The sequence below is a fragment of the Scyliorhinus canicula genome, chromosome 19, assembly GCF_902713615.1.
Source record: "Scyliorhinus canicula chromosome 19, sScyCan1.1, whole genome shotgun sequence".
Classification (NCBI taxonomy): domain Eukaryota; kingdom Metazoa; phylum Chordata; class Chondrichthyes; order Carcharhiniformes; family Scyliorhinidae; genus Scyliorhinus; species Scyliorhinus canicula.
Window position 1 is genome coordinate 40486904 of NC_052164.1, and position 13937 is coordinate 40500840.

At 42.3% G+C, this 13937-nt stretch overlaps 2 protein-coding genes across 2 annotated transcripts; both read left to right on the top strand.

Moving 5' to 3' along the window:
* The first annotated feature begins 3334 nt into the window (after positions 1-3334).
* Positions 3335-5164, top strand: LOC119954003 (interferon alpha-F-like). Its single transcript, XM_038778781.1, has 4 exons — positions 3335-3466; positions 3777-3866; positions 4724-4957; positions 5066-5164. Exons 1-4 carry the CDS (start codon positions 3335-3337, stop codon positions 5162-5164), a joined length of 555 nt encoding a protein of 184 aa, XP_038634709.1.
* A 4575-nt stretch (positions 5165-9739) lies between these two features.
* LOC119954004 (interferon beta-like) lies at positions 9740-11558 on the top strand. The gene is made up of 4 exons (XM_038778782.1): positions 9740-9871; positions 10182-10271; positions 11119-11352; positions 11460-11558. The coding sequence occupies exons 1-4, from the start codon at positions 9740-9742 to the stop codon at positions 11556-11558; spliced, it is 555 nt and encodes a 184-aa protein (XP_038634710.1).
* Positions 11559-13937: the final 2379 nt, after the last annotated feature.

A 13937-nucleotide genomic window follows, 5' to 3' on the forward strand; every position in this document is an offset into this window, starting at 1 on the left:
AAAGCAACAGCATTTTAAAATATGTATACTATTGTGAATACATATAGTGAATAGAAATTCGGCACTGCCACATTATTGTCATTTTCCATCTATTTTGGCCATCTACAAGTTTCACTGCTTGTTGCCCCTCCCCCCATTATCGACACAACAATATAGGATTGGTTAATGGAAAGGTATTTGCCCTCTGCAGTCCAGAATAGTGAAGTAAAGTCGCCATAGCCTCAGATGACCACAGGCTGCTTTGAGGGGGAGAGCTGGCTGGTGGTGATTTAAACTGAGGACCACTACATCTCAGTTAGCGGCAAGGTTGAGAAGGGAGGTGGTGGTGGGGGAAGGGAAGGGTGGTTAATGAATAGTGCTGGACTGCAACCAACCAAAGGACGCTGCTCCGCAACCATCCCTGGACTCAATGGTGAAGCAAGCAGGTCAGTCAGAGCGAAATAAAGGTCTGAAAATTTTGCCACTTCCAGCCAGAACTACCAGGTGGATGATCCGTTTTGGCCTCTCCCCGAGGTTCCGAGCAACACAGATGTCAGTCTTCAACTAATTCCATCCACTGCAGGCTGAACGTACTGTGTACAGCAAAGGCTATGAGTCCCGGCTAACATCCTGAACGAAGAGGACTGAAGGTTCGATCCTCCGGAGCTAGTCACGGTCCAAGCCAGGATGCTCCATGTTCACTATCATCGCACTAACCCATCATCTCCATCTCTGTTGTCCTCAATGGTTTCCTGTCCCTTCATATACCATGTTTAAAACCCATGTCTCATCCACACTTCCTCCGTGGTTTTTCCTTGCCTTATATGGATTCGTTGCTCTTCTGAGATGGGACTGCCCTTCCTGTCACTTCAGTACTGGCGATAGAACATCAAGCTCCCTTCGGCTCTCTCTTTCTACACTCCAATCCTGATATTCCTGTGCATCTCAATCTCACACATCCCCTCATCAAATTTGTCATCACCCTCCTCTTCCGCAACCCTATGATTGGGCATTCATTTTTCTACATAGTGTGTCAATTTGTAAAGGTGCCTTAGGGGGCATTTATATCTTAAATGTATCACAAAATGCAAATTGTTGTGCTGTACCTGCCAGCTGACATCACTGAACCATAAGGAACTGGTTTCTCACGAAGAAACTTTAAAAAATTACATTTTTAGGGGAACACTAATGAGTTTATATTGTCAAATTCTTCACTTACTTTTTTGTAATGAACATAAATAATATGGAATATTTGACCATAACCAACCTTATGCATGAAATGCCTTACGTAGTACAGTTGTAAGGCACTGCGAACACATAACACACATTGAGGAATTTATTTTTGAAACGTAAAACAAATTCATATCTTAACAGTAGTTCTACCCTGGCTATTTTTTCCCGTTTCATTTAGAATACGCAATTACTTTTTTTCCAAGTAAGGGCAATTTAGCTTGGCTAATCCACCTACCCTGGACGTCTTTTTGTGTTGTGCGGGTGAGACCTACCCAGACACGGAGAGAACATGTAAACTCCATATGGACAGTGAATGCTGTGAACAAGATGCTGTGACTAAGTCAAGTTAGCTTTTTGATTAGGTGGTGTGCCCAGTTGCTATTCTTGACGTGTGGAAATGGTTTCCCATTTGCTTGCAGGATAAAATAAACAATTACTAATTGTGACTTGAAATGAGGTAGCTGCATTGCAATCATCTCGCCAGAGATTCAATGATACCCTCGTTTTGAATCCCTTACAATTCTCTTAAATGTATTTTTCAATATCTCAACACTTCCAAGCGTTTGGCCATGATGAAAGGCAAAGAATGGAGAAATAAGAGTCGTGAAAGACAATGTTCATTGAATAGTTTCTACTGGAGAGAAACGGGGAGCATCAATGATGAGACCCAAGAGATAGAAGACACATATCGTGTAAATGTGGTGCAAAAACTGTCACAATGATTCAGAAACACAGTAACATTGGCTAATTATATTATGTAATTGAAACTATTAAATATGTTTATTTGACTAAAATGTAGAATATAGCAAGATTAGCAGGAGACATCCATTTAGTCCTTTCAGTCAACTGTTTATGGCAGATCTTCTATGTCTCATCTCCCTTAACGATTCCCACATTCCATAATATCGTAAAATCTAACATATAATTGATCAATGGCTCAACATCCAGAAACTCCTTAGGTAGAACATTTCAAAGATTTGCAGCATTTTCATTATTTCATGGGATGTGTCCATAATTTGTTGTTCATCCTTAACTATCCTTGGATGTGGTGGTACTGACAATTGAATGGGCTGCGAGGTCATTTCAGAGGGCAGTTCGGAGCCGACCACATTGCTGTCGGTCAGGAGTCACATGCAGGCCGCACCAGCTGAGAATAGCAAATTCCCGATTCCATGAAGGACATTGGTGCATCTGATGTGATTTTATGATAACTAAGGACAGGTTAATGGTGACCCTTAATGCGATTGCTTTTCAATTTCAGGTGCATTAATTGAATGTATATTCCATTATGTCTCCAGTTCTTTAGCCTGGCCCACCAGATTACTGCTCCAGAGAAATTGCCACCACACAATCATTCCCCGTACGTTTCGTACTTTGGAAATTTCCCCTCAACTCTTTTATAACTGCGGCAGTTACACTTTGTTCGAGATTCTCCGGCAAGGAGATACTTGCCCAATATTTATCATATCAAATGCTTAAACATTTTACAAGTTCCAATGGTATCACCTCTCATTCTCTTAGATTCCACGGATTGTATGTGCATCATCTCAATCTCCCATCCCAGGAGTAGGTTTGCTCGTGTATCCCTGCTTAGGAAAAGAGACAGAAACTAATACTTTAAACATTCTAGTAAATGCGCACGCACGCAGTGACCTGAGCAGTTTCCCATGAAAGATTGTACCGCATTTTAGGGTCAAAAATATATAAAATGATTTTTAAAAAACAATTCCTATCAGAGCCTGGAGTGCAAAGGGGCAACAGATGTGAACTTTTGGGCAAAAGCTTTTGATATCGATGAATATTTTCGCATCCTAACTTATAAGAGAGAATTCTCTCCCTGTTAATTGAGCAGAAAGTGAAAAAGATTTCAAATTGAAGAAGTCACTGATGGAAAGAGGTTAAAAGATTCCCTGAAAACACATCGCGGTTAGAAGCAAAATCGATCCCTTTCTGTAACGTCAAAGGAATATCCTGGTTTACACCTTAAAATGGACACAGCTCACCCAGGAGGAATACTCCTCAGTCCAACTGCGAAGGAGTTCAGGTCGTGTGAATATTGCGTTCGGCGCTGAAGCCGGTCCAGCCACTTTCTATCATTTCTGATCTTTGCTCTTGTTTAAACATGAATTTTCCAAGTGTTCGGGGCGTGTGGACTTTGTTAATCTTGTTACCCGGGGTCTTGAGCCAGGACTGCCAGAGGCTGCAGTTACAGGAAGTCTTCAACAAGGATGCTCAAAATTCCCTGAAGATCATGGTGAGTTTGGACAGAGATCCGGTGATTAGAGTAACGAATTTTAACTCGCAGATCCTCGGGAAAATCCCGGATTCAACCGTTCTGAGAAAAATGTAGAACATCTCCGTGATGGAATACACCATGTAGTATTCAAATGTGGGAGGAATCGTGTGAAAATTATATGAAGAGTGATTCAGTTCTATGGCCAGTTAAATATGTTGTAGGTCAAATCTTTAAGCAAATTGTTGAATGTCTGTTCCGCTTTTGGGGAGAATAATTTCTGAGAAAGTGTGCTTCGAGCTTGTTCTGACATTATTCTGCCCTGTTGTAGGGAGGACCCTTTCCATTGGAGTGCAAAACAACGAGAGAATCGCTGAGAACCAAATCCCTGAACCTGCACCATCTCGTCAAGAGGTTACAGGTGAGTGTGCACGTTGTAAACTCTCTGACCATCCTGCTAATACTGTCAGGCGTAATAGTCATGTGGGGAAGGCAGCGAGATCCTCAACAATGAGAACAATGTTGATTTCCGTAAAATTCCTACAATGCAGAAGGGGGCCATTCATCCCAAGGAATCTGCACTGACCAGCTGAAAGAGCGGCCCACCCTGGTCCACTCCCCAGCCCCATAACATCCCTGGACAGCAAGAGGTAATTTAACGGTCAATCCACCTAACCTGCACACCTTTGGACTGTGGGAGGAAACTGGAGCACCCAGAGGAACCCCACGCACATACCGTGAGAACATGCAAACTCCACACAGCCAAAGTCGAAATCGAACCCAGGTTCCTGTGCTAACCACTGTGCCACTGAGAAATTCTAATGTTGAGCCTTTTGGGGATGAACTTTGTAACCTGTAATCCTGCTAATACTGGAAGGCGTAATAGTCATGTGTGTGTGTGGTGGTGGTGGTGGTGGGGGCGCCGGGGTGGGGTGGGGGGAGGAGGGCGGTGTACCCACCTCCGCAAAAATACGAACCATGAGTCCAAAATTTTAATGTTGAATGATTGGGGGGGGGGGGGGGGGGCAGACGGACCAGCTGCCGAACAGTTTGATATTCTTCTCTCCATTTACCCCAAATTGCTAACAGTATCAGGTTAGCTAATCAAAGGGGAAGATACCAGTAACCAATTTGAGATTGATCAAATTGTCACCAGCAATAGCGATGCCGACCATTTCAAATCGAGCTCCTTACAGATTTACCGATGCACGTGTCAATTAAAATAACCAGTTCAAGGAGAAATATCCTCTCTAATGTCATTGTGTATATTTTCCTCAGACACAGGACAGGATCCAGATTGTCCATCAGACCCTACGTCACATCAGCAAGATCTACAGCATGAACCTGGGCTCAGTCACCTGGGCCCGGGACAAGGTGGAACATTTCCGGCTTCTCCTGGACCGACAGCTCAGTGAGCTGGAAGAATGTGTCAGGAAACCGGGATCCAGTCTGAGGAGAAACTCCGCCATTCATAATTACTTTCGGAAACTGGAAAAGTTTCTCAATCAGGAGGTGGGACAATTGATAAGTGCCTGAGTGATTACTGGCTTGTCGATCATTTCAACCCATTGGAATCTGTTCATTCTCTAATACATTTTCCCCAATGTTTCCATTTTTCAGGGATTCAGTGACTGTGCCTGGGAAATAATCCGCACTGAGACCAGGGCCCGATTACAACAGCTCCTTTTCATAACGGCACAAATCAGCAGAAGGAATTAAAGATTTCCCATCGATATATTTAATGAAGATTGGGAGCAATTGTTATTTATTGAAACATTATTTAAACAACCTTTTAATATTTAATTTATGATTCCAATATTTATTTCTGGATGCACTGTATGTTCATGTTTAATTTTTTTTAAATATTGGTAATTGCGACAGGCGGTGCGAGAAATATATTTATGGCAGTTTTTGTTCCACAATAGACTGTATCCGATGGCAAAGATGTGCCCCGAATTGAAGTTTCACAATAAATATTTTGAACTTTGAATTTTATGATGTAATCTTCGTTTCCACATCTATGTTCGTGCCCCTTCGATGCTGTTTTGTTCATCTTGACTGAAATTTTCAATTCATTGGATGATGGAGGCTGTGCGACCCAGGAGGGAGCACCAATAGCTCCGAGCCTGATGTCCCGGTGTTCAAGTCGCACCTCCTGTCAGTTTCCTTGTTTCACTCTGCAATGTTTGATTTCTTGAAATCATGTGTAAAGGCAAGCAAACATTTATTGGACAGGTCCCGACCATTGAAAATTGTGATTTTTTTTTACGGTTCGGTGAATTTTGATTCAGGATGAAACACTTTGGCTAACTTTTACCCGCTACAAAGCGATTGAATTATTCACAACACAAAGTCTACTAAATAGAAAGAAAGCAAAATTATTGTCGATAAAAATAACAAAATCAGAGCCCATTTAACAGCCTCAATATATCGGGAAATACAAGTATGACCAGAAAAAATCAGAGAAAACTGGCTGTGAATCTTAGATTCCCTTTCAGTCGAGGGCAGTCTAACAGAATCAACAGATATTAAGCGGGAGCTAAATTGTTTTGTTGCCATCAATCGACCAGATGTGAACTGATCGTTTTCGGGAGAATGTTTGCCCATTGTTTTCTGACAATGTAACCATTCTTTTTATGGTGGGAGGGATTTCCATTGGGAATTCATCTCATTGCCATGTCCACACACTGATGATCATCTCTTCGCAATAAATGTCATCGTGCAAGCATTTTGTGAGATCCAGTGAAACGCAGTATAACTGCCGTCTGCATTAATCCCCGAATTTCCCTCCAGTGCTACATTATTTTGCTTAGAAAATGAAATGAAAATCGCTTATTGTCACGAGTAGGCTTCAATGAAGTTACTGTGAAAAGCCCCTAGTCGCCACATTCAGGCGCCTGTTCGGGGAGGCTGGTACGGGTATGTGGTCTTTATGGACCACATACAACAATGCGTAACATTAAAGCAACAGCATTTTAAAATATGTATACTATTGTGAATACACATAGTGAATAGAAATTCGGCACTGCCACATTATTGTCATTTTCCATCTATTTTGGCCATCTACAAGTTTTACTGCTTGTTGCCCCTCCCCCCATTATCGACACAACAATATAGGATTGGTTTATGGAAAGGTATTTGCCCTCCGCAGTCCAGAATAGTGAAGTAAAGTCGCCATAGCCTCAGATGACCACAGGCTGCTTTGAGGGGGAGAGCTGGCTGGTGGTGATTTAAACTGAGGACCACTACATCTCAGTTAGCGGCAAGGTTGAGAAGGGAGGTGGTGGTGGGGGAAGGGAAGGGTGGTTAATGAATAGTGCTGGACTGCAACCAACCAAAGGACGCTGCTCCGCAACCATCCCTGGACTCAATGGTGAAGCAAGCAGGTCAGTCAGAGCGAAATAAAGGTCTGAAAATGTTGCCACTTTCAGCCAGAACTACCAGGTGGATGATCCGTTTTGGCCTCTCCCCGAGGTTCCGAGCAACACAGATGTCAGTCTTCAACTAATTCCATCCACTGCAGGCTGAACGTACTGTGTACAGCAAAGGCTATGAGTCCCGGCTAACATCCTGAACGAAGAGGACTGAAGGTTCGATCCTCCGGAGCTAGTCACGGTCCTAGCCAGGATGCTCCACGTTCACTATCATCGCACTAACCCATCATCTCCATCTCTGTTGTCCTCAATGGTTTCCTGTCCCTTCATATACCATGTTTAAAACCCATGTCTCATCCACACTTCCTCCGTGGCTTTTCCTTGCCTTATATGGATTCGTTGGTCTTCTGAGATGGGACTGCCCTTCCTGTCACTTCAGTACTGGCGATAGAACATCAAGCTCCCTTCGGCTCTCTCTTTCTACACTCCAATCCTGATATTCCTGTGCATCTCAATCTCACACATCCCCTCATCAAATTTGTCATCACCCTCCTCTTCCGCAACCCTATGATTGGGCATTCATTTTTCTACATAGTGTGTCAATTTGTAAAGGTGCCTTAGGGGGCATTTATATCTTAAATGAATCACAAAATGCAAATTGTTGTGCTGTACCTGCCAGCTGACATCACTGAACCATAAGGAACTGGTTTCTCACGAAGAAACTTTAAAAAATTACATTTTAGGGGAACACTAATGAGTTTATATTGTCAAATTCTTCACTTACTTTTTTGTAATGAACATAAATAATATGGAATATTTGACCATAACCAACCTTATGCATGAAATGCCTTACGTAGTACAGTTGTAAGGCACTGCGAACACATAACACACACTGAGAAATTTATTTTTGAAACGTAAAACAAATTCATATCTTGACAGTAGTTCTACTCTGGCTATTTTTTCCCGTTTCATTTAGAATACGCAATTACTTTTTTTCCAAGTAAGGGCAATTTAGCTTGGCTAATCCACCTACCCTGGACGTCTTTTTGTGTTGTGCGGGTGAGACCTACCCAGACACGGAGAGAACATGTAAACTCCATATGGACAGTGAATGCTGTGAACAAGATGCTGTGACTAAGTCAAGCTCGCTTTTTGATAAGGTGCTGTGCCCAGTTGCTATTCTTGACGTGTGGAAATGGTTTCCCATTTGCTTGCAGGAGAAAATAAACAATTACAAATTGTGACTTGAAATGAGGTAGCTGCATTGCAATCATCTCGCCAGAGATTCAATGATACCCTCGTTTTGAATCCCTTACAATTCTCTTAAATGTATTTTTCAATATCTCAACACTTCCAAGCGTTTGGCCATGATGAAAGGCAAAGAATGGAGAAATAAGAGTCGTGAAAGACAATGTTCATTGAATAGTTTCTACTGGAGAGAAACGGGGAGCATCAATGATGAGACCCAAGAGATAGAAGACACATATCGTGTAAATGTGGTGCAAAAACTGTCACAATGATTCAGAAACACAGTAACATTGGCTAATTATATTATGTAATTGAAACTATTAAATATGTTTATTTGACTAAAATGTAGAATATAGCAAGATTAGCAGGAGACATCCATTTAGTCCTTTCAGTCAACTGTTTATGGCAGATCTTCTATGTCTCATCTCCCTTAACGATTCCCACATTCCATAATATCGTAAAATCTAACATATAATTGATCAATGGCTCAACATCCAGAAACTCCTTAGGTAGAACATTTCAAAGATTTGCAGCATTTTCATTATTTCATGGGATGTGTCCATAATTTGTTGTTCATCCTTAACTATCCTTGGATGTGGTGGTACTGACAATTGAATGGGCTGCGAGGTCATTTCAGAGGGCAGTTCGGAGCCGACCACATTGCTGTCGGTCAGGAGTCACATGCAGGCCGCACCAGCTGAGAATAGCAAATTCCCGATTCCATGAAGGACATTGGTGCATCTGATGTGATTTTATGATAACTAAGGACAGGTTAATGGTGACCCTTAATGCGATTGCTTTTCAATTTCAGGTGCATTAATTGAATGTATATTCCATTATGTCTCCAGTTCTTTAGCCTGGCCCACCAGATTACTGCTCCAGAGAAACTGCCACCACACAATCATTCCCCGTACGTTTCGTACTTTGGAAATTTCCCCTCAACTCTTTTATAACTGCGGCAGTTACACTTTGTTCGAGATACTCCGGCAGGGAGATACTTGCCCAATATTTATCTTATCAAATGCTTAAACATTTTACAAGTTCCAATGGTATCACCTCTCATTCTCTTAAATTCCACGGATTGTATGTGCATCTTCTCAATCTCCCATCCCAGGAGTAGGTTTGCTCGTGTATCCCTGCTTAGGTAAAGAGACAGAAACTAATACTTTAAACATTCTAGTAAATGCGCACGCACGCAGTGACCTGAGCAGTTTCCCATGAAAGATTGTACCGCATTTTAGGGTCAAAAATATATGAAATGATTTTTAAAAAACAATTCCTATCAGAGCCTGGAGTGCAAAGGGGCAACAGATGTGAACTTTTGGGCAAAAGCTTTTGATATCGATGAATATTTTCGCATCCTAACTTATAAGAGAGAATTCTCTCCCTGTTAATTGAGCAGAAAGTGAAAAAGGTTTCAAATTGAAGAATTCACTGATGGAAAGAGGTTAAAAGATTCCCTGAAAACACATCGCTGTTAGAAGCAAAATCGATCCCTTTCTGTAACGTCAAAGGAATATCCTGGTTTACACCTTAAAATGGACACAGCTCACCCAGGAGGAATACTCCTCAGTCCAACTGCGAAGGAGTTCAGGTCGTGTGAATATTGCGTTCGGCGCTGAACCCGGTCCAGCCACTTTCTATAATTTCTGATCTTTGCTCTTGTTTAAACATGCATTTTCCAAGTGTTTGGGGCGTGTGGACTTTGTTAATCTTGTTACCCGGGGTCTTGAGCCAGGACTGCCAGAGGCTGCAGTTACAGGAAGACTTCAACAAGGATGCTCAAAATTCCCTGAAGATCATGGTGAGTTTGGACAGAGATCCGGTGATTAGAGTAACGAATTTTAACTCGCAGATCCTCGGGAAAATCCCGGATTCAACCGTTCTGAGAAAAATGTAGAACATCTCCGTGATGGAATACACCACGTAGTATTCAAATGTGGGAGGAATCGTGTGAAAATTATATGAAGAGTGATTCAGTTCTATGGCCAGTTAAATATGTTGTAGGTCAAATCTTTAAGCAAATTGTTGAATGTCTGTTCCGCTTTTGGGGAGAATAATTTCTGAGAAAGTGTGCTTCGAGCTTGTTCTGACATTATTCTGTCCTGTTGTAGGGAGGACCCTTTCCATTGGAGTGCAAAACAACGAGAGAATCTCTGAGAACCAAATCCCTGAACCTGCACCATCTCGTCAAGAGGTTACAGGTGAGTGTGCACGTTGTAAACTCTCTGACCATCCTGCTAATACTGTCAGGCGTAATAGTCATATGGGGAAGGCAGCGAGATCCTCAACAATGAGAACAATGTTGATTTCCGTAAAATTCCTACAATGCAGAAGGGGGCCATTCATCCCAAGGAATCTGCACTGACCAGCTGAAAGAGCGGCCCACCCTGGTCCACTCCCCAGCCCCATAACATCCCTGGACAGCAAGAGGTAATTTAACGGTCAATCCACCTAACCTGCACACCTTTGGACTGTGGGAGGAAACCGGAGCACCCAGAGGAACCCCACGCACATACCGGGAAAACATGCAAACTCCACACAGCCAAAGTCGAAATCGAACCCAGGTTCCTGTGCTAATCACTGTGCCACTGAGAAATTCTAATGTTGAGCCTTTTGGGGATGAACTTTGTAACCTGTAATCCTGCTAATACTGGAAGGCGTAATAGTCATGTGTGTGTGGTGGTGGTGGTGGTGGTGGGGGCGCCGGGGTGGGGTGGGGGGAGGAGGGCGGTGTACCCACCTCCGCAAAAATAAGAACCATGAGTCCAAAATTTTAATGTTGAATGATTGGGGGGACAGACGGACCAGTTGCCGAACAGTTTGATATTCTTCTCTCCATTTACCCCAAATTGCTAACAGTATCAGGTTAGCTAATCAAAGGGGAAGATACCAGTAACCAATTTGAGACTGATCAAATTGTCACCAGCAATAGCGATGCCGACCTTTTCAAATCGAGCTCCTTACAGATTTACCGATGCACGTGTCGATTAAAATAACCAGTTCAAGGAGAAATATCCTCTCTAATGTCATTGTGTATATTTTCCTCAGACACAGGACAGGATCCAGATTGTCCATCAGACCCTACGTCACATCAGCAAGATCTACAGCATGAACCTGGCCTCAGTCACCTGGGCCCGGGACAAGGTGGAACATTTCCGGCTTCTCCTGGACCGACAGCTCAGTCAGCTGGAAGAATGTGTCAGGAAACCGGGATCCAGTCTGAGGAGAAACTCCGCCATTCATAATTACTTTCGGAAACTGGAAAAGTTTCTCAATCAGGAGGTGGGACAATTGATAAGTGCCTGAGTGATTACTGCTTGTCGATCATTTCAACCCATTGGAATCTGTTCATTCTCTAATACATTTTCCCCAATGTTTCCATTTTTCAGGGATTCAGTGACTGTGCCTGGGATATAATCCGCACTGAGACCAGGGTCCGATTACAACAGCTCCTTTTCATAACGGCACAAATCAGCAGAAGGAATTAAAGATTTCCCATCGATATATTTAATGAAGATTGGGAGCAATTGTTATTTATTTAAACATTATTTAAACAACCTTTTAATATTTAATTTATGATTCCAATATTTATTTCTGGATGCACTGTATGTTCATGTTTAATTTTTTTTTAATATTGGTAATTGCGACAGGCGGTGCGAGAAATATATTTCTGGCAGTTTTTGTTCCACAATAGACTGTATCCGATGGCAAAGATGTGCCCCGAATTGAAGTTTCACAATAAATATTTTGAACTTTGAATTTTATGATGTAATCTTCGTTTCCACATCTATGTTCGTGCCCCTTCGATGCTGTTTTGTTCAACTTGTCTGAAATTTTCAATTCATTGGATGATGGAGGCTGTGCGACCCAGGAGGGAGCACCAATAGCTCCGAGCCTGATGTCCCGGTGTTCAAGTCACACCTCCTGTCAGTTTCCTTGTTTCACTCTGCAATGTTTGATTTCTTGAAATCATGTGTAAAGGCAAACAAACATTTATTGGACAGGTCCCGACCATTGAAAATTGTGATTTTTTTTACGGTTCGGTGAATTTTGATTCAGGATTAAACACTTTGGCTAACTTTTACCCGCTACAAAGCGATTGAATTATTCACAACAGAAAGTCTACTAAATAGAAAGAAAGCAAAATTATTGTCGATAAAAAGTAACAAAATCAGAGACCATTTAAACCAGTAACAGCCTCAATATATCGGGAAATACAAGTATGACCAGAAAAAATCAGAGAAAACATTGCTGTGAATCTTAGATTCCCTTTCAGTCGAGGGCAGTCTAACAGAATCAACAGATATTAAGCGGGAGCTAAATTGTTTTGTTGCCATCAATCGACCAGATGTGAACTGATCGTTTTCGGGCCAATGTTTGCCCATTGTTTTCTGACAATGTAACCATTCTTTTTATGGTGGGAAGGATTTCCATTGGGAATTCATCTCATTGCCATGTCCACACACTGATGATCATCTCTTCGCAATAAATGTCATCGTGCAAGCATTTTGTGAGATCCAGTGAAACGCAGTATAACTGCCGTCTGCACTAATTCCCGAATTTCCCCCCAGTGCTACATTATTTTGCTTAGTTTGGTCTTATTGGAGCACATACAACAATGCGTAACATTAAAGCAACATCATTTTAAAATATGTATACTATTGTGAATACATATAGTGAATAGAAATTCGGCACTGCCACATTATTGTCATTTTCCATCTATTTTGGCCATCTACAATTTTCACTGCTTGTTGCCCCTCCCCCCATTATCGACACAACAATATAGGATTGGTTTATGGAAAGGTATTTGCCCTCTGCAGTCCAGAATAGTGAAGTAAAGTCGCCATAGCCTCAGATGACCACAGGCTGCTTTGAGGGGGAGAGCTGGCTGGTGGTGACTTAACCTGAGGATCACTACATCTCAGTTAGCGGCAAGGTTGAGAAGGGAAGTGGTGGTGGGGGAAGGGGAGGGTGGTTAATGAATAGTGCTGGACTACAACCAACCAAAGGACGCTGCTCCGCAACCATCCCTGGACTCAATGGTGAAGCAAGCAGGTCAGTCAGAGCGAAATAAAGGTCTGAAAATGTTGCCACTTTCAGCCAGAACTACCAGGTGGATGATCCGTTTTGGCCTCTCCCAGAGGTTCCGAGCACCACAGATGTCAGTCTTCAACTAATTCCATCCACTGCAGGCTGAACGTACTGTGTACAGCAAAGGCTATGAGTCCCGGATAACATCCTGAACGAAGAGGACTGAAGGTTCGATCCTCCGGAGCTAGTCACGGTCCTAGCCAGGATGCTCCACGTTCACTATCATCGCACTAACCCATCATCCCCATCTCTGTTGTCCTCAATGGTTCCCTGTCCCTTCATATACCATGTTTAAAACCCATGTCTCATCCACACTTCCTCAGTGGCTTTTCCTTGCCTTATATGGATTCGTTGGTCTTCTGAGATGGGACTGCCCTTCCTGTCACTTCAGTACTGGCGATAGAACTACAAGCTCCCTTCGGCTTTCTCTTTCTACAGTCCAATCCTGATATTCCTGTGCATATCAATCTCACACAACCCCTCATCAAATTTGTCACCACCCTCCTCTTCCGCAACCCTATGATTGGGCATTCATTTATCAACATAGTGTGTCAATTTGTAAAGGTGCCTGAGGGGGCATTTAAATCTTAAATGAATCACAAAATGCAAATTGTTGTGCTGTACCTGCCAGCTGACATCACTGAACCATAAGGAACATGTTTCTCACGAAGAAACTTTTAAAAATTACATTTTTAAGGGAACACTAATGAGTTAATATTGTCAAATTCTTCACTTACTATTTTGTAATGAACATAAATAATATGGAATATTTGACC